This window comes from Nesoenas mayeri (genome assembly GCF_963082525.1).
Source record: "Nesoenas mayeri genome assembly, chromosome: 3".
NCBI lineage: Eukaryota > Metazoa > Chordata > Aves > Columbiformes > Columbidae > Nesoenas > Nesoenas mayeri.
In genome coordinates, this window is record NC_137544.1 from 54,168,605 (window position 1) to 54,196,527 (window position 27,923).

General features: G+C 36.3%; 1 protein-coding gene across 1 annotated transcript in view; it reads right to left on the reverse strand.

The window, feature by feature from the left end:
• The window catches only part of TRDN (triadin), a gene marked incomplete at both ends in the record, with an annotated part of 192,499 nt that overhangs the window by 21,831 nt on the left and 142,745 nt on the right, over positions 1 to 27,923 (reverse strand). The window contains 6 exons of the mRNA XM_080341419.1: positions 368 to 388; positions 1,281 to 1,328; positions 4,397 to 4,441; positions 9,751 to 9,798; positions 10,877 to 10,903; positions 23,295 to 23,316. Coding sequence (XP_080197545.1) covers positions 368 to 388; positions 1,281 to 1,328; positions 4,397 to 4,441; positions 9,751 to 9,798; positions 10,877 to 10,903; positions 23,295 to 23,316 — 211 coding nt within the window. The remainder of the gene's footprint in view (positions 1 to 367; positions 389 to 1,280; positions 1,329 to 4,396; positions 4,442 to 9,750; positions 9,799 to 10,876; positions 10,904 to 23,294; positions 23,317 to 27,923) is intronic.

Consider the following 27,923-nt stretch of genomic DNA (forward strand, 5'->3'; position numbering starts at 1 on the left):
AGTTATGCTGCATGCCATTTTGTTATGTTTCATAAACAATATATTTGTATAAAGATAAATCATGTGTCTACGCTCATCTAAAGTCACCAGAGCATGAATTATGCTGCTAGCATAATTCACTTTACTTTTATGAAAAGTAAAAGTTGCAAACAGAGCTTGAATGTTGCAGCTTCACAATATTAAATTAAAAATGTACTTAGTTTTGGTGTGTTCAGTTGTTACTGAGCAGATTGAATACAAGAGTATCTGTAGTATAAGCAAGAAAATAACATTATCTAATATGACATAATTGCAAAAATACAGACAGACATAACGTGTATCTGAAAAGAAGGTTTCTAATTTGTAGGAAACAAGACATGATGCGTACTTGCAGTGTTTTTCAGTTTGACTGGAAAGTAAAAAAAAAAGAAAGAAGAATGGTCAGAGCAGTCAGGTGTAGCATAATACTGTTATGATGCAGAATGGCTTTATTTGTTTTATGTGTTTACTGCATATCAAAACATAATTTTTAGTAATCTCACAGTAATTAATAACAATCTAGTGATGGACAGTAAGAGTAGGGATGTTCTCATCTACACACTATACTTGCTGTGCTAGAATTAAGGATGGATAATACTAAAAAGAATGCTAATTTTGCAATTATTTCCTTTGACCTGGAAGCATAGAGAAGACATTTTTTTAAAGTCATGATTATCGCTTCACAGTGCAACTGAACAGTGCTGTTTCCTAAACCTGCAGGGATTTTGCTCTGTCTTGTACAAGCGAGGCTGCATAAGAGCTGTGATATGCAGAGACATTTATCATAGACAAGGGATAGTGCCAGGTCATGATCTGGATAGTATATCATATAATACCTGCTATGGAGGAAAATTAAACTGTTGCTGGTCCTGAGAAGTTGACTCATACAGGAAGGCTGTGAAGTCCAAATAAATGGCAGATACCCACAAATAATTAGCAAAATGAGGACATTTAAATTAAGTACTTTCAGAAAATGGTTCAAATTATTTGCTGGCATAACTTCTATGACATTGGTGAAATTACAGAAGCAGAAATATGACCTTTGATATATATACATATATGTATCTTCAGAAAATGACAGCCGGCATTGCAAATATGTACTGTGCTACCTTAGCTATGGTATGACATGTCAAGTCCACTCTATACAGCAAAATATATCAAAGGGTCATGATTTTGACATTTGTCATATGCAATTTTATTTTGCAATTTATTTAAATAACAGTTTCAAAAGTAATGAATGCATAAAATGCAGGAGTGCCTACTTGGTTTTGTAGGTGGAACATCTTTTTCGTGTCTGAGTGCTTCATGCTCTAGATAAAAGAAACAGTACAACAAATTGCCATCATGTTTCTAAGTTACATTTTGTATGGGTTTTTTTTTTTTTTTTTTTAACTAAGAAGGATCACACGTATATTTTTTTCAGGCATAAACATCAATTTTGCCTTGCTTCATGCTGTTGTTTTGGAACAAAAGCCACAGGACTAGTTACTAACAGATTATTCACTGAGGAACATGCCATGAAATACTAAAGTTCTGTAGTACTGCATATAGTTCCACACATACAACTACTATTAACTAAAAGTTACACATATATCTTAAAAAAGAAGTCAGTTAAGAGGGCTCCTCTGAATTTCAAAAATGTAATTTGTATCTATTCTCCTTTTTTTTTTTTTAATTTGAAAGGAGAGGCAAACTCAGCAAACATTCACTTGACCTTTATTTTGTTGCATCAGACATACTTGAGCTGGATTCCCAAACTCTCAAACACATCCTTTTCCATATGAATAAATTATATCTCACTGTAGAAAAGTAGAGAACTAGCATTGCTTGGTAGGCAATGCTTTTTTTTTTTTTTCCCTTTTTTTCTGTTCTCCTTTCTGTTTTGTAATTATTACTGGAAAAATAAGAATTCATGTTAACTTGCTGAAAACAGAAAAGTTGAAGAAGACTAGTTTTAAAAACAAAGTGTAGCACTACATAGTTTATACAAACCCCACATTTGCTTAAAAAGAACTGAAAAAACCCACACCACAGAACTCATAACATAGTAGTAGCTATGCCAAATGCATGCAAATAGGGGCCACAATACTTTTCGGAGGACAGCTGTGCTGGCCTTATTTGTTTTGCACAACTAAAATCCTGGGCATCAGTTTCAGGACACAAATCTGGTCTATAAGGTAGAAAACATTGAAAAGCTGAGTAGACCATGAAAAAAAGGGCAATATACCTCAGTGCTTCTGCTACTTAGAGGAATAATTGAAATTCTAGCAGCTGTGATTTCAGGTGAAGATATACGCTGGGAAATGCCGAGATGAAGACAAGATAGGGAATTTCAAATGGGAAACAGTTTTATGAAGTGTGAAATAAAACTTATTTCAGTGAAGAGTAATATTTTCCCCATATCTGAGTTTTTTTGAGTGTGGCATTACTTGGGAATTTAACTGGGTATTATTATTATTTTTTTTTTTAACTTTTGCAATTTACCTTGCATCCTGAAGGTACAAAAGATACAGAGAGTTAGCAAGCAGGCTATGTGGTAAATTAATATATGGACACTTTCTTCTAGATGTTGTTATACTAAAATAATATATGATTAGGAAGGAAATGTGATGATGTCTTTCTTTTTCTCCTGCTAATTCAGCGGGAGTATTTTTTCAACCCAATTGATTGTTAACAGTGATTTTTAAAAGCTTGTCACTTATGCAAATTTGTGATATGGGAAGCATAGAATGAGCTGAGTACTGTAATGAAACAATTGGTTATGTCAAATGGACTTTTAAATAGCAATGACAAGACAATATGTTAAATGAAAGCGATGGAAAGCATGGTGCTTAAAACACTAGAATTTTAAGCAAGGATGAATTTCCATAGGTTAAAGACAAAAAAAAGCCACACAAATTCAGCTATTTCACAGGATTTTTTTGATCAAGGTAGGTACCACGTACTTGCTGGTTTTGCCTGGACTGCAGAAGACAAAAGAAGGTAAATTGTAATACATAAAGAGAAAACAGGTTCTAGTTATTTACTAAATATTTTTTATTTATGTTCAAATACTTTTATGGCAATCAGTTCTCACTTGGTCTTCATTTCCCCTACTCGTGTAAAGATGGACAGCATTCAGGCCCCTAAAATGTAGATAGGCTCTAACATGTTTAGACCTTTGCAAGTCCCATTGGCTATCAGCTCCTGCTAAAATAAAGCTGTATTCTGTCATTTAGCACAGTAACACACTTATGTATTCCAGAACCATTTCTCACTGTGTACCAGTGTAAATCAGAAATTGCTCCAGACTGGTCAAGAAACGATTGGAAATTTTGGGAGGAATTCAGCTGATTTTCAACATCAAAACCACTTTTGCCTACACTTTTAGTCAGGAGAGCACTAGTCAACTCCAGAGGATAATTCTTAACATTATGTTTGTTTAAGAAAGAAGGGATGACTTACCCTCTGTTTGAAGTTGCATGTTTCAAAATGTATTAATCTGAAAACTTACAAGTTATTTCTGTAGCGGCTTAAGTTGGCCAACTCGAAATACTGCATTTTCAGTTTGGTTCCAACAAAGAGGAAGAAGGTTTGGCAGGCACATGACTCTAAAAATTCTTACAAAAAGTCATGATATTTCTGGCAGCTTTTTTTCCAAGTGCTGCCAAATCACAGTTTGAGCCTTCTGATTTTGCTCACAAACCAAGAGTGAAACTTAGCTGACCCTTAAACCAGGTAGTTTTGGTGCGAAAATCCTGTCAATTCAAAGATACCATTTCTTCCTTCTCCAGACTTGTTTGCTATCAGTAGTTGCTATCTCATTAAACTTTCAGGTTAGAAATATATTGAAGTGTTTTGCAGTAATTTCTCAAATTTTATTAACAGAAACATAGAGGGTTTTGAACGAGCTACAGCAATTTATGATCAGATAAAAACTATCAAAACAGTATTTTATTGGATAAACAGTGCCGTAAAACATCACTCCATAGTAAAATCACAGATTATCATGAGAGTTCTTGTAGAAAAAAATACGTGCATGTTCACAATTAGAAACAGAACCATATGATTCTGTACAGAATCTATTCTGCTACTACAGAGAAGAAAAGACATACATGAAATATGAATAGAAATGAGGTACTAACCGGCACCATTCAACTTAAAAAAAACTCCAACATTTTATTCTGTTCTCAGAATCATAGCTACAGTTGCATTTCTATTGGATTTACTCTAAGAAAGTGTTATCAGTCACATATCCTTTCAAATACTGGAAAAAAATTATTGCAATGGAAAAATACCACATTAAATGAGTACTGAATACTGTTTAACACCCCCGCCTCCACACCTCCTTTGAACACACTTCCCGCTCATAAATCAGGAGAAAATGATTTGTTCCTACCTGATTTCTCAGTAGGAGTTGTCTTTTGTTGTTTAATTTTCTCCTCTGTATTGTGAAAACAGCATTAAAATTGGAAATTTGCACTGTGTTAGCATAGATGCATGTAACTGGAAAAATATTTCTGTACATGATACTATACATATGGTTCATAATGACAAAATAAATGCATATCTTTAGCATCACTATCCCCCCTGTAGAGCAGCATGTATGCATTATGAGATCTGACTGCATGGTGAGATCATACTCCATGGATAAAATAAATAACCAGACCTAATGTCTCAGCCATCAGAAAACAGCCACATACCTGGTAGTGGCTTTCAGGCAGGCACTCAGGTAAAAAATATATTCTAATAATACTATTATGACTTTGTGAATATCAGCTTGCTATGTGTCCAAGTTCGCCCATTTGGTGTTATACAATGCTGAGAACTTCTGCTCAGATACTTCCTAACCACAAATATGTATGGACATATCCACATGTCTACACTACGACAAGAAAGGCATGGAGACCCTGAAGCATGTGGTAACTTGCAGAGGAACATCCATCGAGGCCAGGGCCAGTCTGAACATCCGTTCATAGCACCTGCTGCTGGACAAGCTTATCTAGATCCAGCTGGATATCTGTCACAAAATCTTAGGGCAGCACTGAACTTCTGCTTGTCTCATGAGAAAGGCTGCCCAAGTTCACATGCTCTTGAGCTGCCTGGAGGTTTGCTCAGCAGAGTTCTCAGATGACATGGACCTATATCAATGTTAGCCACAAGACCTGAACTGCCTTTCCTCCAAATAGGCTGGTGGATGAAGCTTCAGGCAGAGGGACAGGTGGGACTACACTTTCTGAGCAGGTGGGGTTTGTCTTAACTGCCCAATGGCCCAGCGAAGTGGGAATTGCAATGCTTATTTTCAGATCTCTACTTTGCCCAGTTTGGTTAACATGAACTTAACCCTTCCTAATCCTTTAATAGATCTCTGATTTTCTCTCTTTTTTTTTTATATACCTGAATTCAAACCTCTATCTTAACCTCTAACTTTCAACATTCACATACATCATTACTGTGGTTCTTAAGTATGTTTAAGGCACATTCAGAACATATTTCCCTTTCCTCTTGCTGACAGAGGCAGTTTACCATCACATGCCTGTGGCCCCTTGCTTTTCCCCAAGACCTCTGCGAGGCATCAGATTGAAACCGACAATGACTGGGTGGAGGTCAGGTCGGTCAGCGATGTTTCATCCCCTGAAGCCATTCAGCTCATCTGAGTACTAGTTGGCTAGAAACCCTTCCAGGTACTCTGTTTGTGCATGTACAAAGTTGCTTTTCTCCTGAATATGAGCAATGTTTTCAGTCTGGCAGTCAAACTTGTTCTTAAATGAGATGATAGAGGGGGATACTGGGAAGGGTGGCTAGAACCACTTGTGAATTATCATGTCCCTGGTTTACTAATCACTGTAACTGCACAACCTTGAACAGTCAACCTTAAGAGCTGCTTCTCTTTTGTGGGGGCTATTTCTCTGCAACACAAATGTCCAGGTTTAGATGTTAAATCTTAATCTGCACTCTGACTAAATAAGTGGATAGTACAGTATTTATAAGAACAGACTGTTGAGTGGTATCAACATACATGGCATTTCGTTTGAATTTAGCATGTAACTTCCAGATGATTTTTTTTTGTTGTTGAGGGCAGAGAGCATGTTTATCTTCTCTGTTCTGATTTCTTTTTAACTTAGTTCTCTGAAATTCCTAGAGGTTACACTTGCCAAGGAGTCCTAAAAAAACATTTATCATGTGTCAATAGACAGAGAAAGAGCCTCATTGCTGCTCAGTCCATATTTCCCGTCCATAACGCAGCAGAATCCAGCAAAGCTACAGTGCAAGTATGGACATGAAACACAGAGCAATTGTGATGTGGGTTTTGTTTGTTTGGTCTGAGTTTTTTTTTGGTTTGTTTCTGGAAGGAAATCAATACTGATGGGGGAAAATACAGGGATGGATAAAGCTCCACAGTTACTGATCTTTTCTGTTCTTTGGAAGTAAAATATAGCCCTGCATTGCTATGCTTTTCAGTTGTCATCTGTTAGGTAGTGACTTAATTTCTCTTCGCTTGTATCAAGTTTAGCGTTTTTCACCCACTTACTCAGCTATTGGTATTGTCAGCTTCTTATGAAAGCAGTGAATTAAAAAAATCTCATCTCCATTTTATGTCTGTCTGTGAAGCCAGATATGTTTTTTATAGCACAAACAGCAGCCTCAAGATGCAACTTGTTGAGATAAAGTATCTTCTTTCTGCTCTTAGGTCAGATTTAGCATATAGCAGTGCATGTAACTAATTTATAATAGATGGGGGTATTCAGTTTTCCATGTACCAATACACAAAAAGCCCTAGCATGCTGAGTTTAAACATAGGCCCTGTACCATCCACTGGATTAATGAGAAGCAAAACTCAAAAGTTTGGAGCTTCTCCCTTTTATGTTGTTATCCCTGCTCCTTTGAACATGAAATAAGATATTTTTTGCTTTTTCTAATTCTCATGAAAATTTACAGGAATATTTGCTCTGTAACTCTCGAAGTCCATCAAATAAGTCCGTGAGTGAATGGCATAATCTGATCCTGATCCATTTAAAAGTGTGGGTGTGATTTCTTTTAAAAACGAATTCATTCTTGAAAACAGAGTGTCATGGACAGGCCTGTGGACCTGCTTCATCTGGGAATAAATACAGCAGTTCTTTGGTATTCAGTCACCTACCTGTTCTGTAACCTAACCAGCATTGATCTGCTGACTCCACAGGAGAAAACCCTGACCTGTTTTCTGGGACATCTCTGGGAGGTGATTGTATGGCTTTTTCTCTGAGTTCCTAGCCATTGGTTGTAGCCAGAAAGAAAACCAAAGTCACAGATTATCAACAGTTAAGGAGAATACTCTCTGTGAGGAAACACACTTCAAGTTTTCAGGAAGCTTCATAAAATCCTTTCTTTTCACCAGACTCAGTATGAATGAAAGAAGTGAAAAAAAATTGGTGAGGTAATACATAGTATTTTGGCAAGAACAGAAGTAATATTTCCAGTTTTTCATGCACTTTTTGTTTACTGTATCATGAGGAATCTGAAAATAAAAAGAAAGAAATTTGATGGCTTCATAAAGCTGCAAAAAGTCCAAAATATGTTTTTGTGAATATTTCAAAAAAATTCAATTTTTGTTCTGATTTTGAAGCTCAAAGTTTAAAGTGTGATCTTTCTTTGGAGAGAATTTCTTTCCTCTGCAGAGCTCTAGTTTTGCTGCACTACAAGCATTAATATTCATTTTTTCCCTAATGTATCTAATTTAAAAGAAAAAAATACAAAGCTGTAAACAGTTCTCTGTCTACTGCGGGGAGTTTCAGAAGACTTACATCAGGAATGAATTCACTTGCTTTACTTGCTCTCACAAACATACACAAAACACTCTTTAATTTAAACATTTCTCTACAAGATCAATATATTTTCTAAAATGCTTTAGTTTCTCAGTCTTGTGATACTTTTAAGTCTGATGGCAGGAGGCACTGGAATAATAGTTTGAAGCTTCTCTGAATCAAGCTGAAAAAGGATGCCACTGCTTTATATAGAATGAGGGTTTTGTAATTGCTAACTCAAGAGCACTCGGCACACAGCAGGCAAAAGCAATGTTACCACCAGTGCTTGCAGAATAATACTTCCAGTCATCAGCTGAAACTCAGAATAGCCACTACTCTCCAAAACAACCATTAATCACCTCAGAAGAGATATTTTATGGCAAAGGAAATTTAGCGAGACTTAAAAATAAATAAATAAATAAAAAATTTCACCTTCAAGTATTTAAATTCCAAGGGCTTTAGTCTGGTATATACTGTACTATATCAGAGTAAGCTCCTTACTTGTCCAATGTACTGGTTTGTCACATGATGTTCTGATGTTTGCATATGCCTCACCAAGGAAATTAATTTTTATGCTGCTATCTAGATGAGATCAGGCTGATTGTGCAGCAAGATTGATTTCATTTTGCAGGAAAGGTGAATGGTCACACCATCTGCCTAGTCAACCCACTGTTTGTCCATCACTGACTCCTCCAAGGATACACAGAGCTGGATAGGGTGGCTTCCTTGCTAGGATGTTCCTGCCTTGGATGAGCCCACTCACACCCACCTGCTGGCTGAAACACTCTGCTAGCTGTTAATATACAAAAAGTGATCAACAAGGGAGAAAAAAAAAAAAAAGAACCAAAACCAAAACAACTGAAGAGTTTGGCCTCTGTGTCTTTGAAGGCTGGAGTGAGAAACACTGCTTTTTTGCCTTGTTGACTCAAAGCCAGCAATAAAACTTCACTAAATCAGCTACTCAAGGCTTGGAGGAAACCTCAGAATGTCCATGGAAATATTTAACTTACAAGTAGAATATTGTATTATAAAAACAAATGAGAAAATTAGTAAATGCATAGGAGATACTGTTTTCTGTAAAAAAAAAAAAAGAAAAAGAAAAAAAAGAAAAAAAAGTGTAATGAAAACAAAGGCTGCCTACTATCATTGAACACATAAGGTTTTTGTGGTTTATCCAATCACCTATTCATGAGCATTTCATTTTTACGTGAAGTTCAAACAGCAGCACTGACAGCAAAGGTTGATGGCATGCTAATACTTGCTTTTCAATGCCCACTGCAGTTGGTAGGATCGCTCGGGAATGATGTAAATGGAGCATCAATAGCTGAGGTTTCTATGAGGTTGTCCACGTAGTCTTGTTTCTTCACACCAAACCTAACTGCAGATCCCTGAGTGCCTTCCTCCTCAAAAAAACATGATGAGGAACAAAGCTCTGTGACCCCTGTCCTTCTCACTGCAACCAGTTGTCACTGGTTGTTTCTTACAGTTTACCTGAGTGCATACTCAGCCCAGGATCATTATTATTATTTTTAATTGTTTAGCTCCTACTCTGCTGAAATTCAGAAACTGGAGGTTGTCTCTGTGCAGGCTATCATGTTACTGGTGAGACTGTAGCTCATCCTTTTGGGGACCAGATTCAATTCAATTCCCCTATCCACTGGTTTGCTGAAAGGGCTGCGACAGCGTAATTCATAGTATTCCTCTTTGATGCATTGAAGGGCAGTAGAGAACTCCTTCCACAAACTCTGGAAAATAGGTTTTGCTAATCCTTTATAACTGTGAAAGGTGAATCCTTTTAGTTAAATTTCATGCTTATTTTTGCTCCTTTCCCAAACTCTGAAAAAGTCCATGACACAAAACAAAAAAACCCACCACTGCCTAGCTCAAGAGAGTCTTCAAGTTTTGCAAACTGCACATACCCTTATTGAGTGGAACCTGGAGCAACTGGAAATTGAACAGCTAAACCTACCTGGCTTAGTCTTAGAGATAGCTTTTTCATGTTTAACATGTTCATGCTCTACAAAAGAGAAGAACCCCGATGTCAGAAAGCTTTTTAATTTTTAGAAGATTTTAAAAATAAGATTCTCATTATTATTTTAAAAGATAACTTTGCATTACATATTCACACTAGACTTGAAAAGAATTTTTAAATAAATATCTTTCTTGATAAAAAGTATTTTATTAATTTTGTCCCTAAAAAATAAAAATTATGCCAAATAAAGTTTTTTACTTTTTAATGTGATTTAATAAATCACGTAATTCCATTCTGTGTTTTTAGAAGTGTCATAGAATTTCTGAATATATGAACTGCTTATAGTACTAATTTTGATTGCTTTCACTTACCTTCTATATAGAATATTTCTCACTGATTAATATAAAAAACATTGAAGTGTTTTATTATAACAGAAGTGGGGTTTTCTTATAAAGAACAGTAAATATAAATTCAATATACTGCACAAAGAAAAAATAACTTTCCATATTTCTCTGTTAGCCCGGATCCCATAGGTGTATTGTGAAGCAATAACAATCATAAATATTATGCTATATTAAAATATAAGCGGTATGCAATTATGCACTATTTAAAAACAGTATGATATTCAAAAAAAGCATTATGAGACAGAAAAAAGAAAGCTCTGATTTTTCAAAGGAAAAACGTTAAAAATATGTTTCATTCTGATTTATAGCAGCTATGTTTAAATTGTGTAGCAGGTGAGAGCTGCAGCATACCAAGCGATAGATCTCTCTGTTGCTTGGAACAGAGCCCCAGCCAGACAACTGCATAGACTGGACCCTTCCTTATCTGTGTCCCCCTTGGTTTTTCTTTTCCGGTGTGAAGCTGCCACAAAGGCAGAGGGCACAGGTGGGTCTTATCTCAGCTCAAATTGGAAAATAGTTTCATTGCAAAGTGGGACCTGTGAAACACACCTGGTGCTGCATTACAGAGAGAGTCATTGAAAACCAGTTTCATAAGTCAAAATTTCCTGTGAGCTTGTGTTGATTAATCCCATTTTAAACTTCTAAAACCGTGACAACATAAAGAAATACCTTCCTCCTAAAAACTGAAGTAACAATATTCTTTACAACTTAATACTTACTGTGTTCATGAGGTTTCTCTGAGGTAGCTAGAAGTAAAAAAAAAAGGTGGACTTTAATATTTTTGTGACTATTAATGCAGAATTTAATACATTTATTCATGATTTTTGTAGACACGTAAAATAAATATTCCGTGAAATATATATTAAAATGTACAACAGTTAGCATTGTCTTATAATATCCACCCCAGACACCTAACTAGGACACTTAGTTAAGGAACACAGGCACCCTAAATTCCTCATTTAGCTAATGTGTGATACAAATACCCCTTGGAAGATTCTGATTCTCCTTGGTGGACTGTGTTGCCCTCACTAGATGGTGATCATATATCAAACCTAGGGCAGCTACTTTGCTAGGTGTCGTGTACAGTTCAGTGCCCACTAAGAGGCTGAGCAAGTTCAGACCATAAGATGTTCAATACTGGACAAAGCCAAACAAGTAATTTTAGGTAAAGTGAGGAAATGACACATAGGGTAATCTCAATGTAAATGTCCCTGACAATTGCGCCTGCCCCAGTGAGGCCAGTGAATTTCAGATGGATTCCCTGATACTGTAAGGAGCAGAAAGACATATTTGAAAATGAAATTAACATAATGAGGGCACATTTAAATAAAAGGACCCAGCATTTCAGTGCCGCAGCTCCTAAACTTTGAGCCATTTGATTTTCCACATATTCTTCCAGAAAAAAATGGATGAGACGAAACCGAAAACTGAGTTAATACTTTCCCTAAGTGAACATTTCTCAGGTAAAGCAGGAGCTCAGGGAGCCGTGCCCAATGCCAGTTTTGGTTCTACAGAAGGAAATGAAATGCCAAGACCTGGCCCACCACCTGGATTTTTCTTCTTGACTTTTGCAAGGCAGCTGTTGTTTTTAAGAGAATAAAGGCTCTGCTGCCTGCTTGTAGCAGTCTGCTGTGTGAGAGAGCATAATCCCGGAGCAAGATGCAGCAGTGCAGAGAATGAGCTTCCTATGCAGGCCCAGCACCACAAGGAATAATTCTGCTGTTGTGAGCTCCCAGGCTGTGATTCACTGAGCTCCCAAGCTCACACTTGGGGCAAAACCGAACTGCTATGCAAGTGAGTTTTGTTTTTCTTGTTTTCCCTGCAGTAGAAAACTGCTCTCCTTTTATATCCAGTCTCTATTTAATACAAGTTGTTCTCGCTGTGCATTTAAGGATGTAGCAACCGGAGAAGGTGTGCAGAACAAAGCAAAAATAATGGAACATTTTGGCAGATAACAGAAATTAAAGATAGAAATTAAGCATATATACTTGCTCCTTTGTGAAGAAACAGAAACAACAGATAAGCAGGGATCCTATGACAAGGCCACTTTTGTTATCTGTATGTGCTTAATAAAACCTTCTTGTAAACTTAGGCTCCATTGTTTTGCCTAGGTCTGGTTACACAAGTTTAGGAGGGTGTCTGTGTTGCCCTTGTCCATATTTTCTGTGGAGGTATTAATTAGCTGAACTCCTATAGTGTCAGCATCCAGACAGAGCTTGAACAATTAGCTAATTACTATCAGAGCTTTGCCTAAAAACCTATATTTTTTTTTTCTTTTCCTGGTACAACACAGAAATTACAGATAAAAACCACTCATAGATATTTTGATGAAACAATGAAGGTCTTGTAAAGTTAAAAGTTTTTACAGGATGTGTTGTCTATTCTAAAACTTATCTATATTTTGTTTGAAAAGAAATGAAGTGAAAGTTCAATATAGTCTTTAGGCCATAAAGATAAACATTTATTTTTGCCAGATTTGCAAATACTTCTTCTGTGCCATATTCTGTCATCGAAGATGTAATTCAAATGAGTCATACAGTAAGTAGAAAGCTGAAAAATGAAACCTCAAGGTCCTTAGTTTAATTTTTACGGTATCGCAATTGTTTATAACAGATACTCTGATTTTTAGTCTTCTTAGTGAAAATGACAAGATAAAAGCTAAATGTCGATGACCTAGTCAGACTTTCAAGAATATTCAATGATATATTATATAGTGTTTAACCTGAAGAGTGAGAAATGAAATGCTGTAGTCTGCTGCTCTCACCCATTTCATGTAGTATCTTGCACTGAAAGTAAAGCTTCTCTATTCAAATTTTGTATTTAAATAATATTGCTTTATACAATGCCTAGGTAAGCTGTGAAACTCCATTCTGTAAAATATGTGGATGCTGGAAATTTTCAGGATTTAAAAAAGTGACTGGGTAACTTAGAAAAAATCTGCAAAGTGCACTTAAACATGAAGATATGGTTTCTGCCTTAGGAAGTTCTTGAGTTGAGATCGTGGGAGATCCCAAGGCTATATCTGTGTGGCTGTTTTATTCTTGTACTGTTCTCTAGGTGTTTGCTGGTTTGGCCATTGGTGGAGAGAGGATGTTGGATTAGATGAACTCTTGGCCTCACTTCAAACAGCTGTTCTGATGTCATTAACTGTCAGGACTCCCTGTTGGGTAAATGTTGTTCATAAAGTTTGAAAATTCATCCCTAAGTAAGTACTTTGTCTTCATTTGTTTAACACTTAAACTATATTAGACAAGGAAAAGGGTCACATTCAGATCTAATGAAAATAGATGGGCTTTTGCTGAAATACTTGAAGCTACATGAAATCTGAACTGTATGAATTAAATTATCTGGTTCTACCCTCAGCAAAAACACTTCGAAATTTCTTTTGTGTCATTCTAAATTAATCTTGGAAACTGGGCTTGGTAACTATCTTGCTGTTTTTCACATTCACTTCAAATTTTCGTTTGCTCTTGCCTGCTATTCTGAATGCCAGAAGGGTATTAATTATACATGGCATATTTTTGTAAATTAGCTACTGATATGGGTTCAGAAAAAAAATCCTCTGGTTTATTGAACCGTAAATTGGTGAGACTAAAAGCAGAATGTGCTTTTTGATTATAACATGTCTATTTTCCATCTGGATGGCAGTCATTTGCTGTTCAGACAGCAAATATATTTGTGAATGTGCACACTCTGTAAGAAAAGAATATGTTGTACAAGAAATGGAAGCAACGCCAGAGATGTTTGTTTTAGTGAAGAAAACCAAAACAATAATACATGCTGTAGCTGAAAAAAATATTTCTAATTGGATAGTTAGATATTTATTATAAATAAGAAAGTTAATTTCCATTAGTCTAAGTAGAAGCCTAGTTCATCGCTCGTTAAAGAGAGCACAGAGACTCTTTAACAGGATTTGGACTGGGCATTAGACCAGCACACCTGTGACGTTTATCTGTGACAACACTATAGGCCAAAAGAGGAATCAATATTATCAGGAGTCTTCTGATAGAATTCTCAAGATTTGTACCTTAACTTTCCAGTTTATACATCATGATGAATGATAAATCTTTGATTTTCTTATTCAAGTTAACCAAGTCTATTCTCTCTGAAAATAAACTTTAGACAAGCTAACAAATGGGCTCTTAGACAAACTAATGGACACTCACCCTTCAGAACTCAGTGGGAATGTTGTAGTCTGCAGAAACTGAAGATACTACATCATTCAGCCCAGTGAATAATGTAATTTTAATTTAAGGTTGAATAAAAAAGTTTTATTCTAGTCAATGCAAGGTTTTTCAGACTGTGGTACAACTGTGATATCAAAATGTCAACTGGAATAAAACATATTGGGCCAGTTCAAAATGTCCCAGATGACAATAACTTCAGAAAAAACCCTCGGATTATTAGGATTTATCACCCCATTCAAAAGCGGCTCCCTGCCTTTGTGAAGTTATTGTCTGTATTGTTCATCATTCAAATGAGAAGCCAAATGTCCCCACAAGATTTCTAGATCAGCAGACCTGATTCCTCATATCTGCCTATGTCCTCTCCAAGTCCTGCTGTCTGGCTGAGCAGCTGGCAGACTGATTTATGCAGAAAAAACAGTTTAATGAGCATATGTCCAAAAAAAATTATTCCTCACAAAACAGATTAGCTGCAGCAAGCTTCCTGTAAAGAGAATGGTACATGCTTGCCCTGACCCCTGCCCTGTGTTAGGAAATTGTCTTGACAGTGTACGGCCAATAGTTACCCTATGGATGGATCAAAGTAAAGAAAGCAAGAGGAGTGTGGTGGTGGCTAAATAGAGGGAGCTAATGTATCATTATTTTAATGTACATGCTGTGCAAGCCTTGTCCTTACAGAATCTCTTAATTCTCTGCAGCATCCATTTTACGTCTCTAGTTTGCTACTATTTTTTACCTAGTGTTTTCCAAGATATTTTTTCCAGGTTTCTACAAATTGAGGAAGTATTATACCACATTAACATGACAAGTATGAAATACCGAGTTATTTCTCTAAGGCTATCTGGAAGTTTTGCAGGGAAGCAGAGAACTTGACCTTCCAGCCATCACTCCACTCATTCTTTAGCAAGGATTGCTCATCTGGGTCTGTGCAGCACCACAGACTTCCTTGCATCACTGTTTCAGCAGGAGTTTTGTGGCTAATAAAGATAATATGGTAAATGGTTAAGGAAAATCCTCCTAAAATGCCATGGTTTACAGTAACTATTAATAACTAACCTCTGGTTTTAGAGCCTATTGCGTATTCAGTTGCAACAGACTTATTTTTCTGTTGCTGCTTTCCACCAAAAAATACTGTCAGGCATTACCAGGTCAGCCTGGTCCAAGATATCTGCCTTCATACAGTTAGCATATTTGTGTCTTTGCTGTTTAGTTTGCCTTATACCTCAGGGCTGCATAATGAAGAATGAGCTGACTCTTGGTTTTGGGAGATTTTGCTGTTGTTGTCTCAAACAATTTGGATTTTTTTAAGACTTATTTTTAACTGGCAATTCAAGAGTACTTATGTAACTGGGAAAAACAAAAAGTAGTTCAGAAAGAGGGAGGGAGAAACTTTAGCATGCGGTAAATATAGTAGAAATAGCAAAGAAGTACAGACATTTCCAACATTTTAAAATGGTTTTTAATGAGAGGAATTGCTTCAACATGAATCTGAGATGCATGCCTGTAGGGAGCATCAGTAATGATCCCAATTTTTCTCTGTTTCCCAGTTTGTCAGTTAAACAATAGAAATGCACTGGGAAATGTAAGTCTTGTTGAAACAGCAATCTTGTATGATAGCCCTGAAAGCTAATGTCTTTAAAGTACTATAAGTCATTAAAATCCCAGCAGGACAAATCTTCCATCGATGGAGCTGGAAAGAATAGAATTTCAGTCAAATGTAGATGAGGTGCATGTGCTGCATTAAAGCATTTCATCTTTAGGCACGTGTGGCGAAAGACCTGAAGAGCTTCCTCTCAATATCATCCTCCGCTTCTGACGTTTTCATGGGCTCTTCCCTGAAATTGTGGGATGGGAACACATAGATGAGGGAGAGTGTGCTTAAGAAGCTTTCACTTTTAGTAATATCAGTTTTACATTTGCACATAGCTAAGGCAAAACATAGCCAGGCTCAGGCCATGCTTTATTGCGGCACAAATTATTGACTCGTAAAAGGTAACTGAGTGAAATCAGACCGACTGAGGTATGAAGGATGTTAGAGTGGTGATATTTTTTCTGAATATTCACATTAGTTTATGCCCAAATAGTGGTGTTCACTATTCTGTATAAACAATTATAGCAAAAAGGAGCACCTCTTGCAGATATTAATATTAATTAATATTTGAATATTCAGTTTATTTCATAATGCTTGTTATTTGTGAAAGGTGCCAAACTAATGTTCCAGATTCCATGCAAATACTTTGAATACCAACTTCTTTGTTGAACTCCACCTTTACTATGATTGGATGTATGAAAGTATAATCACGGCGGGATATATTTTTACATACGATATTAAATACAAGTGAAATAACCATCAGTAAGACAAGAATAAGATGACTTCATGAAAATATAGAAAAGAATTATTTTGGAGGTGGGATTAGTTGGTATTAGGAGTGGTGAATAATAAAAAATAATTAGCTTTTGAAAAGATGGACTTTTCCCAGTGTGCTACCAAAATTACTCTGGTGATTAAAGGAAAGGACTAATGACTAGCTTCTAGAGGCAGAACATCTTGAATCAACTTTGTTCCTCATGAAATGCTGCTGATCGCTGGTTTTGCTTTAATTACAACTTTGTAAGAGCACACTTCTGAAAATGATGTCTGCATAGATAAAACAGGAAATGCAGATTACCACTAGAAGAACTGTTAATTCTGGAGTTGCCTCTGAATAGAATACATCTTTCCACAGAGCAATAAAGTAATAGTTTATCCCATGGGGAAATTTTTAGCCAGTTAACCATGTGTTATATGGATATCCAGGTGTTTAAGCATATTATGTCGATTGACAGGTGAGAGTGTTGTTTTGCTGACATGATGCCAATATACATTTATTACACCTAACTTATAGTAACAGCACAGTCCACCAATTACACAGATCACTCTTCAGAAATCACAGCTGTTTCATAATAGCTAAAATACTAGTTTAACTGTCTCCAGTTGCTGGTAGCAGGGGCTGAATAAATTACTGTTGTACTTTAAGGCAAGAAAGAATGATTAACACAAGTTGCAGTCATAACTGTAATTGAAATACTATGCTGGATCTATCAATAAGAATTGTATTGCAGGTTTGTTGTCACATAAGACACAAAAAAGTATAATCTCAGTTTTACCTTCAGTGGATTGAAAGGTGTAAGCAACAACAAGGTTTAAATTAAATCCCATTGAAAATAAAATTGCGGGTATATTTTCAAAAATATTGATGCAAGTTGGCATCATTACTTTTACATGCCTTAACTATGAGTACATTGAAAACAAGGTGCTAATTTAATGCTAAGAATCCTAGATTAAATATTTGCATTAGCTCCTCCATCTAAGTATTTTACAATGAAACTGGATATTCAATCAGTTATTAAGATCTAGAAATGACTTGCTGCTTTTTCATACCTTTCTTTCTTTTAGTGTCAGATTCTTAAAAGAGAAAAACTAATTAAAGATTTGGGGAGGGTTGTCAAAATAATTGACTACAAACTATCCTGATATTCATTTCAGTTTGTTTTCCATTTTTGTTACTAAACCTAATCTATGTTCCTTGTTATAGTCAAGTCACAAATATAAGTATCTCCTGGGGGCAATTCTTTGCATTCTGACAGATATACAAGGCAGATGAAACACTCTCTGCAGATGTTTATTTCTCTCCATTAATTCTAAAGTGAGACTAGGGTGAATAGTTTTAACATAGATTACTAACTTTAGGCATCTAAATTTGTATGTGTTGAAGTTTCTTAATGATTAAATTCATCTGAGGATCTGAAAAAGCTATTTAAATTTTTGAATTCATTGAAAAGTCTTGAGCCCACTGTACTCATCGTTCCTCTGCCTACTTTCTACTTCTACTGAATGGGTACTTTGGATGGTGTTTTCTGATGACGTCTTATGCTAACTGAAATATCTCCAACATGGAAAGCACATGAGCCTGGTCCCTCCAGATCTGACCATCACTTAACAGAGGTTGCATAGATCATTAAGTCTCACATAACCTTGGCAAATGGACGTACATATTTTATATCCTCCAAGATATTTGAGACAAGGTAAAGAGAGATGAAACAAACTTCACATAACTGATGTAGACTTTTTCTTGTCAAAGCATTTTCCATATTTCGTGCAAATTCTCAATTCATCAATATTCGTTGAAAATGCTGAGGTTTTGTTGCTTCAGCATGAGAAGTCAAAGCTCACCAATGTATAGCCTATCATCTATTAAATGAAAAATATATTTTGGAAAGAGTGGATTTACATTGAAAAATACTTTGTCTGTAGACTCACATAAATTGTTCTTTGGTAAAAATGCCTTATTTAGTTCTTAGTCTGATTCAGGAGGACAACGTTAAGTACCAGCTCAAAGATCCTGTGGGCTCCATCTTGTGGTTAATTCAATGACTGTTACCTCTTGACAGAGCTGCTTACCTTCAGCTACAGTCAAAATAGCACTGCTACTTTAAACAGTGTAGCAGCATGTGATTGTTTTTATTATTTTCTCGTACATAATACTGAATTTTTGACACTATTTTAAGAAAATACTTTCAAAGTATTCCTACTATTTTTTTCCCCTGTTCAGCAATTCATATTCTGTTAGGAGGGTATGTGTTAACACATTGCAGTGATCAAATTAGGTAGTCTGCTTTCTTATCTTTTGAGGCATGTTAGAAAACTACATAATGAAGGTGTGGTTCATGTTGCACCAGTGATATGTGCAGCTGAGCAGAAATCACATGCTGCCATCACCATTTGCTTTATAAATAGGAAGGCTGCCTTCCAGTTTTCTGGTCAAGTCCAAAGCGAAGCAGTTCTGAAATGCACTACTGTGCAGTTATTTTTCAATTTGGAAAGCAACTTAATTTTTATATACATTGAAAAGGGATACTGCTGTGCCTTGGCCAGTTTATGTCACACTCTGGATGCAGAGCAGCAGTTTCTAAGCAATGGTTAGAGTACCGTTACCAGAAGTAATTGAAAGAAATTGCCCTTTACTGGATTGGCAAAAATATGTACTTTGGACCTGGAATGTACATGCCTTGCCTGTTTTCTTCATTTGTTTGATATTAGCTGCACTCAGACTATATGCAGGTTTTTACACCATGATGCATTTATTGAGAAAAGGTCAAAGAGTGATCTTGCATCCTCTCATGTCAATTTATTGTTGATGAAACTTGTCACATGAATGTGTTTTTTGGCTTTCTAAAAACTATTAAATGAATTTCAGAGCAAGCTGCCAGAGCAATAATGCTCAAAATCAGAACAGGAGTCACGTTATTGACAGGCAATGAACTTCTATATCTCACTAGCTTACAAGTACTCATAATGTCTAACTACAGACAGTCTATATGGGAGATGAGACTCCCAGAAAGCAACTGCCCTGAAGTAGATTCACACTCTAACTTGCTCTCAGAAGCACAACAGATCAATCTCTCTCTCTCTCACTTACCAGCTATAGGGAGCCTGGAGAAACTGCCTCCATGGCAAGTCAGGTTTGCGATCCACTTTAAACAGTGAGGCAGTTCTTACAGGTGTATGTGTGGATGTGTAACCCATAGGGATTATGTGATGGTTAAATCCTGTTTGGGTTACTAGACTCACAGAAGTAACAAATATTCAGGCAGGCTTCCTAAGACTACCCTGGAGAGAGAATTTAGCTTGTTAAGGTTACTTGCTTGTCATCCGCATCTCAGTCCATGCCTTCTTTAGTCAGAAATCAATAAGGTATGGGAGCTATGAACTGAAATGAGAAATTCCATTTTATGCAGAACTAGAAAACCTTGAAATTTGCTTTAATCTGGCTCCAATTCACATAAGCATTTTTGTGACTCTAATTATGAAATATTTTTTTAAATATAAAAATACTGTTTGGGTTTGATATATTAACATTTATTTCCTTTAGAAAGGGCATTTAAAACTGAAAAAATGCTGAAGTATTTTGGTATTAAAGCTCTGTTTATTGTTTTCCAGAGGTGCTCTGAAGCTGTTGGGCTTTGTCTCAGACCACCAATATCTGGATCCATTGTAATTTACCTGAATCGCTGCTTGCAGTTCTTTGAGTTATGAGCAGGAGTTAAATATTTTTGTGTACTGACAGCCAGATTTGCTCTTGGGGATTTTAGAAAGAGTCTTCCTCACGCAAAGGGTTGCTACCTCTTGCCCTTTAGGAACTGACAACTTTTTACACATTTCTATGACAGCTTTTCTATCCTACACACGCTGTAATAAGGCATAACAGGATGCTGGAAGCTGAAGCCGACTATTTACTAGGACCTGGGTCACGAAATCTTAGAGAGCTAACATTTCAAATAGAAATGGTTAATGCATAAATTTCATGCATAAGTTTTGCCTTAAGGTTCCTGTTAGTATCCCTCATATTTGGAGAAATCAGTGAAATACATAAGCTTTCTCTGTCTTAATTTTGTTCTTTTCTGTCTCTTTCAAACTCCTTCATGTCTGATTTATGTTATGTACAGAATGTAGCATCGATTGAAAGTGTCATTCCATCTTCTTCTGCTCTGTTTTTATGATGGCTTGTCACTCTGTATTGCTCATTATTCTTGTTTGTCTAGATGAGGGGTGTGTATTTGAATAAGACAAAATAATTGGAGGAAGCTTTGTATACAGTACAGTGCATATGTGCTGCATGATTCGCATGAGAAATGACAAAGAGGTGTTTGAACTGTGCATGCTACTACCACAATATATTTTGGATAATGAGCCAGTCAATTTAGAGCACTGTCTGGCTACTTCTATTATTTTTGCAGCAGGGCAAAAATACCGTCTCCTTAAGCAAAACCAGCAAACATTGCCCCTTTTTATTGACAGTCAGAGGAATACACATGCAGCCTGGAGCAATTTTTGATAAAAATAGAATAAGCAGAAATAAATAAAACCTGATGATTTGGGGAGTTCACTAGTAACATGCAATATTTTCTACGTGGGGCCTAGAGAGGGTGTGAAGCTAGATGAGAAAGTGAAAGGATGGCATGTTGATTTTTTGGAAGTGCCTTTTAGCTTCTCTCCAACTCTACAGTTTAACGCATATTCACTGAAGACAGTATTCCTTAGTTACTGGAAAATATAATTGGACTAACATGTTTTCCATTACAATCCCTATCTTCCTTGCTGGCAATGTTGGTTATGATTTCAGGAAAGCAGAGGGAGGTTTAGTCAAAAAAATAAAACAAAATTATGATATCAGAAGAATGACCAAAGCTGACTTTTCAGTTTGCACCTTGATGTTTCTGTGAAGTAGGTTGGTGGTAACCAACAGGATGAGGTACACCCTGCCCTGAGCCAGATGTCTGAATGTATCCTACATATACTTGTTGGTAAAATCCTTTCAACAAATTAAGAAATCAGAGGAAACAGCTTTGTAGCATAAAATATCTAAAACAGAAAATGAAATGGGAAAATTGACCCAACTAAAAAAAATGTTCTGTAAAAACGTATTTTTTTTATCCGTTGGGGAAGATTATGGTTAAGGAGGAAAAAAATCCTAACCCATGAAAAATGAACCAAGGGCAAGCAGTAGATATTTCTAACAAATTACCTTGATGTTCTTCTGTAAATGAATGGGCTCATAACCTGTGGCAAGGCTGACAGAAGTAGCACCTTTAGCAATTACCTCACTCCTTTCTTTCCATTAAGGATGTAACAGTCCATGTGATGAATTCAAGGCTGTGAACACAGCAGGCATTTTGATGTATGAAAACCAAAGGCAGTAAGTGTAGCTGCCTGATTCTTCCTGCTTCGTGTGCTACCTCTCATGCCTCAGTTATTGCAAATTAATCTTTGGACAAAATAACTTGCTTGATAAACACAGTTGGTTTTGATAACCAAAAAGAATTTTATTATTTTGTTCAACCCATTAGGTGAAATTTTGGCTCCACTGGAGTGAATGGGAATTTTGCCATTAACAGCAACACAGCCAAGATGTTACTCAGGAGCCATGAAAACAGTCGAGACCGTAATTTTTTTTCCAGTTCAGTTAACTATTCTGTATAGGGATAACAGAAAAAAATGGCAGAATTGAAAATATCTTCATGTATAGACAGCAAAGGCTGGCTCCACTGTTCAACTATGTGAATCACAGAATTTCCAGACCTCTTTGAAAGGGCAAAAGGCACTTCCTCCCTGCAAAAATTTACCCCCCTGTGTCAGTATATTTTAGAAGTAAAGAACCATATTTTTGTCACTGACTCAGTGCTAAATCTTAAATAATGCTCTGAAATCTATGGAAAAGTTCTGGAAATGTTCCCATTTTAGTGAGAAAGATATGGCTTATAAATCAATAAAGTTGAACACGTTAAAGAAAAATATCACCTTTGTGCTAATATTTCTTTTTTTCTTGCCGTTGAAATAAAATCAATGAATTTAAAAAAATGTTTTGACTCAGCAAATCTTATTCTGAAAGACAACACTATAAACAGATATTTAGGGTCTGATTAATAGAGTATATTAATCTATAAGCATTTTAAGTAATGTTTTAGGTTCTGGTTCAGGGCAATTTTTTCTACTAATCTGTTAAAATACCAAAGAACAATTTTAGCAAAGGTTACATGCATGCTCCATACGTATCTGAAAAGAGGAAATTAAATGTGCCTGGGAAAGCGCCTTCTGCAAAGAACAAACAGCCAGGTCAGCATGCATGGTGCACTGCAAGTTTTGTTCTCTTTGACAAATCCTAACGTGGTAACAAAAGCCTTTCATTTTCTTCCCAATCAGATGATGAAGTGTCTGTGTTGGCCTGTGGTAAAAAGGAGCTAACAATGCTGGAAATGACAACTGTATTATCACAGTAGGAGCAGATAAAGCTAGCCGATGGTAGCACATGAGGTGGTGTATGTCATTGCAATTGTATCAGTGAATGAAAGAAACATTTCTCACAGCAGTCACAGCCTGAAAGACACTTCAACCAAGGGAAAATAATTGCTTTACCTTTCTTCTCCTCCTCCTTTTTCACTGCAGCTGAAATGGAAACAAAAATACTATATTTTCACAACAAAAATTAATAATATGTAATAGTAAAAATGTAAACACTTTTATATGTGCCTTTTGTCTACATTTGTCAAACCATACATATATAATGCAATATAGGAATAGGTTTTTTTGCCAGATAAAGAAACTGATGATCAGAAAGATGAAGTGTTTCCTCACGGACATCCAGCCCTGCTATTGATAAGAACAAATTCCAGCTTTCTAGATTCTCACACTTAACTTTAGTCACTAAGTCATTGTTCCTCCCAGACATGAATACTGGCAGATAGAGGCACAAAGTGAATATTTCAAAATCATTAATGAAGAAGGAAGATAGACTAGAATGAGAAGGCATGAAGGAGTAAGGAGAGGCTAGAGCATCATCTGTTTTACAGAAATGTGCCTTTTTGCTATTAAAGCTTGTAGAGTTAAACGAATGCATAAAATCAGAAGTATAAAACCACCCGAAGTCATGTTCAGGTTTCTAAGCCTCTGCCTAGCACGGGGACTTACAAGATTCGATCACGCAGCAATCCCACCTCCAAATCCCACAATATGAGTTTTGTGGGAAGGAAGATTGGACAGAGACCGGAAGGAAACTGCTCTCTTTTCCCCAGTTTAAACAACCTGGAATTAGTTCCCTGGACCAAGCTGTGCTGTGTGATCAGTATTCAAACTTTGAAGACAGAGTAGAAGTCTCCCAAAAGCTCAGCCTTGTATTTCAATAAAACATGTCATGTACCTGCAATGGGCAATGTGAAAACAAATTAAATTATGCTAAAAGGTCTGAGATGTCTCAAATGGGAGGGTTACATGGGAAGGTCACACGCATTTGCAGATGACTGCAGCAATCCTGACAGAGCTGAGACCATTTGAAATCTATGCACTACCCGCTCCCCAGCCTACATTTATAGGACTCAGCCTTCTAAAATGTAGTTACAGATGTCACCTCATTTTGAAACATGTCTGCTAGAAGTGGTGGTAGTAAGCCTCTGCCTTAGGTTAGCATTTTGGGGCAAACAAAGACAGAGAAGTTCAAATTCAGAGCTCTTACTTGCCAGAAAAGAGCAACTGGCACCAAGCTGGAACAGACCTGATGTGGCACTGGAACTGGAAACAAGCAGAAGCAGAGCTCTGCTCTTCCTTTGGAGAACATGTCCTGGTGCAGGACAGAAATCAAGGGATCAAATTGGGGAGCAGGCACAGTCTCAGGTGTTTGCATTTTGAGTTTATGTGCTGATCTCTACCTCTTCAGTGTTCTTAAAATGAAGTCATTTTGTTTCAAATTGTTAGTACATTTGGATAAAACAGATCAAAAAGGAAAGGGTTAAACCTGAAATTAGTGAAATTTCATCTATCAATGGCCTGTCACAAAAATAATCCCGATTTTGAAGATTTTTCATGGTTTCTACCACTTATTTTCCTTTGAGAATGAAACAGTTTTAGTATCTTAAGTATGTGCCAGCAGTAGAAAAAGAGGTTTCATGCCTAGAATTAGTGAAAAACAACCACAAGGTTTCCACGATCTGGTCCTCTTTGCAGTCACTTTGCTTTCCTGGGTGATGTACATGTCAAAGCTGTGAAGTGCACCTTTCATAAAACTGTTGTTACGGAGGATTTAGCAATTTTTCCCCCAAAAGCTGCTACAGAAGCCTGAGTGGCTTTCAGAAGGCACATTTACGTTGCCACATGGAGTATATTGGAGGGACTCCCGAATCAAGAGGAACCCCAGATGTAAAGACTCTGGGTAGGGCTTATAAGTGCACTTCTGGGCTCCTCCCGACGTCTGTCCTGCCAGCCGATGGGCCATGGCTAATCACACCTCTGGTGCTGAGGCAAACACAGCCAGAGCAAGATCCAGCTGTGCCTGTCGCTGCACTTATGGCTAGCTAATTTCTGTTATTATGATATCATATACTATTGTGACAGCTGTCTGAATTTTCACCTTGGCCACAGTTTTTCTGATGGAATGTACTGTAAACACTCAAAAAATCTTAAGAGACAGAAGAGACCTCATTCTGACTACTGTCGCCAATAGCATTGCTCTGATCAAATCCTGTTATTCAAACTTAAAATGACAAGGAATGAATGGAAAAGAGCACAAACACCATCCTTTACATTGCTCTTTCAGAAGCTGAGCAACGTGTTTGTATCTGAAATGCAGCAAAAAGATGGATAGATTACCCAAGGAATTTGGTCTACAATTGATAAAAAGCCAGATTACCTGCTGAGAACAAATGTGAGTGATACATTATAGCTGAGCAGGGAAGGACATGAAATAAAATAGAATGATGAAATGGGAAATGTGATGCTCAGATATGAGAAATGCTCTTGGCTGTGTTCTTTTTTACCTTGATTATTTGGAGACTGAACAAATTCTTAAGCAAACTGTTTTTTTGCACTGTACTGATGGGAGGTATCACGTAGCTCTTGAATTAGGAATTTGTACTTACAAATCTTTTCAAGAACTATATTAACAGCCTTGAATCACAATCTTCCTTTGCTAGATTTATCCAAATCCAATCATACATTTCCAGTTAACATATAGTACAAAGCAAAACATGTTTATCAAGGATGCACATCCCATTTTCAAGGATCATGAATTCAGATCAACAACTACTCTGGAAACCAGAAGTGAGCACCTTCATATTTTCTGTTTTGGGAACGAGGAAAAGAAATCATTACAAAGCATGTCTGACCTTGTTCAACATTTTTTCAGTGGGGTGGGAAAATAAAGGTAAATTTCCAGTGATGGAAGTGTGTCAATGTAGCACGTATTTTCATGTAGAAAAAATCAAAAACAAAACCAAACCCCAAGTAGGTTGAGGATGATTCTATTATTTTTAACTGGTATCAGAAACTTGAATCTAGATCACCAGCAGACCTTGAACCCCATAGACTCTCATGGTTCTGAGGGAATTTTCTGAGCTGTTCAATGAACAGAAACACTTCTGAAATCTTGAAAATGTCTTGAAAACACCAAAAATCTCGAAAACAGTTTCCTATTAAAAAATAGTCTGTTCCATGTAGCTTTATGTCTGAGCATAGCCAAAAACAAATATTTAGTCTGAATACTGTCTAAGAATTGATTTCTCCCACAAATTCTCCTGTTATTTTCTTATAGCAAGCAATTGATTTCCATCTTGATTCATGAAATTTAACTTTCTTTCTAGGTTTGCAATAATTTCTTATGTAAACTTGGGCTATGAAAACTGCATTTCCATATAGATATGCTTTTGAAGAGCCCTTGACTTTTACTTGTGATTTTCAGTCTTATCTTGATCATACTAATTAATCTGGAAGGTAATATGAATCTTTCCTGTTTTTCTTTCTATGAGACTTTTGTTACTATTTCCTAGCCCACTTCAGTGACACATTATTATGTAAGAGTTTTTTGCACAGCACTTCAGACAAGATGCATCTTTCATTTATGCAATGGCCTTAAAACACTATTCTCATTTTCCTAATGCATCTGCACTTGGAAGAAAGTTCCTCAGCAGTAATACTTAGGTCCTTTCCTTAATTTACACAGTTAATTTAGAGATAAATTCTTTAATATTTTCCCTCCTGTATACATTATATTCTATTTATTTACAGTAAATTTCTTTGCCATCATTCTGTCTATTCACCTTGTAAATTCAGTATATCGCAGCCCCTTCTGACCCTGAATTCTTTAACTAATTTTATGTCATGTAAAAATTTCATGAAATTACTATGAAATTACTACTTTTTGTGTTAATTAAGAAATACAGCATTAGTCCAGACATAGAATCATAAGCAATTATTCTGTAAATGAGCTGCAATATGAAAATTAATCAATTGCTCTCTGCTTCCTAATTAGATATTTATTTCCCTCAATATTGTGCCTCTTAGACAGATACTATTTAGTTTCTGCAGTAATTCCTATAATGGAACTTTGAAAAAACCTACTTAAACCATCCCATAGATGTTGTATTCATTACTTTATTAAGATGTTCAAAACATTTATTACTAAGGCATCATTTCGTTTTGCACAAACTATGCAGGCTAGATCTCTGTGATTTGATTTTCCAGATATTTGGTTTGGTTCTGATTTTCATTATCACTTCACCAATTTTCCTGACAGATTTTTAAATCTCTGAATATAACCCTGGAGTAATTTAAAATATTGTATGTACTTTGACACACTTTGAGACAGACAGTAACTGATTTGCCTAAAGTTGGTGGAAGTTTTTACTAAGTTCTTACATTTATTTTGGTAATAGACCAAGTCATGGTAAGTTATGGTAACACAAGATCAAATGAAGGCTCATCCCGTGTTACATACTCTGTGAAAACTGTTCATATGCATGCTGTTATGCTGAAGTGAAAACCAACTCATGCAGGCAGCTACAGCAAAGCACCTGGAATTCACTAAGTTGATATTGCTTTGCCCATCTCACCATAAATTGTCCATCTGTTCATAGCTTGATAAGAAGGTACTCTTTTAAAATATTTAAGAACAGTATATAGTGATATTTCTCTCTCGGGTCTTCCTAACAGATAGTTTCTCTCTCTGTTCTGGTCTGAGTTCAGAATTTCTCTTATCTATGTCCAGAGAAATTTTAATCA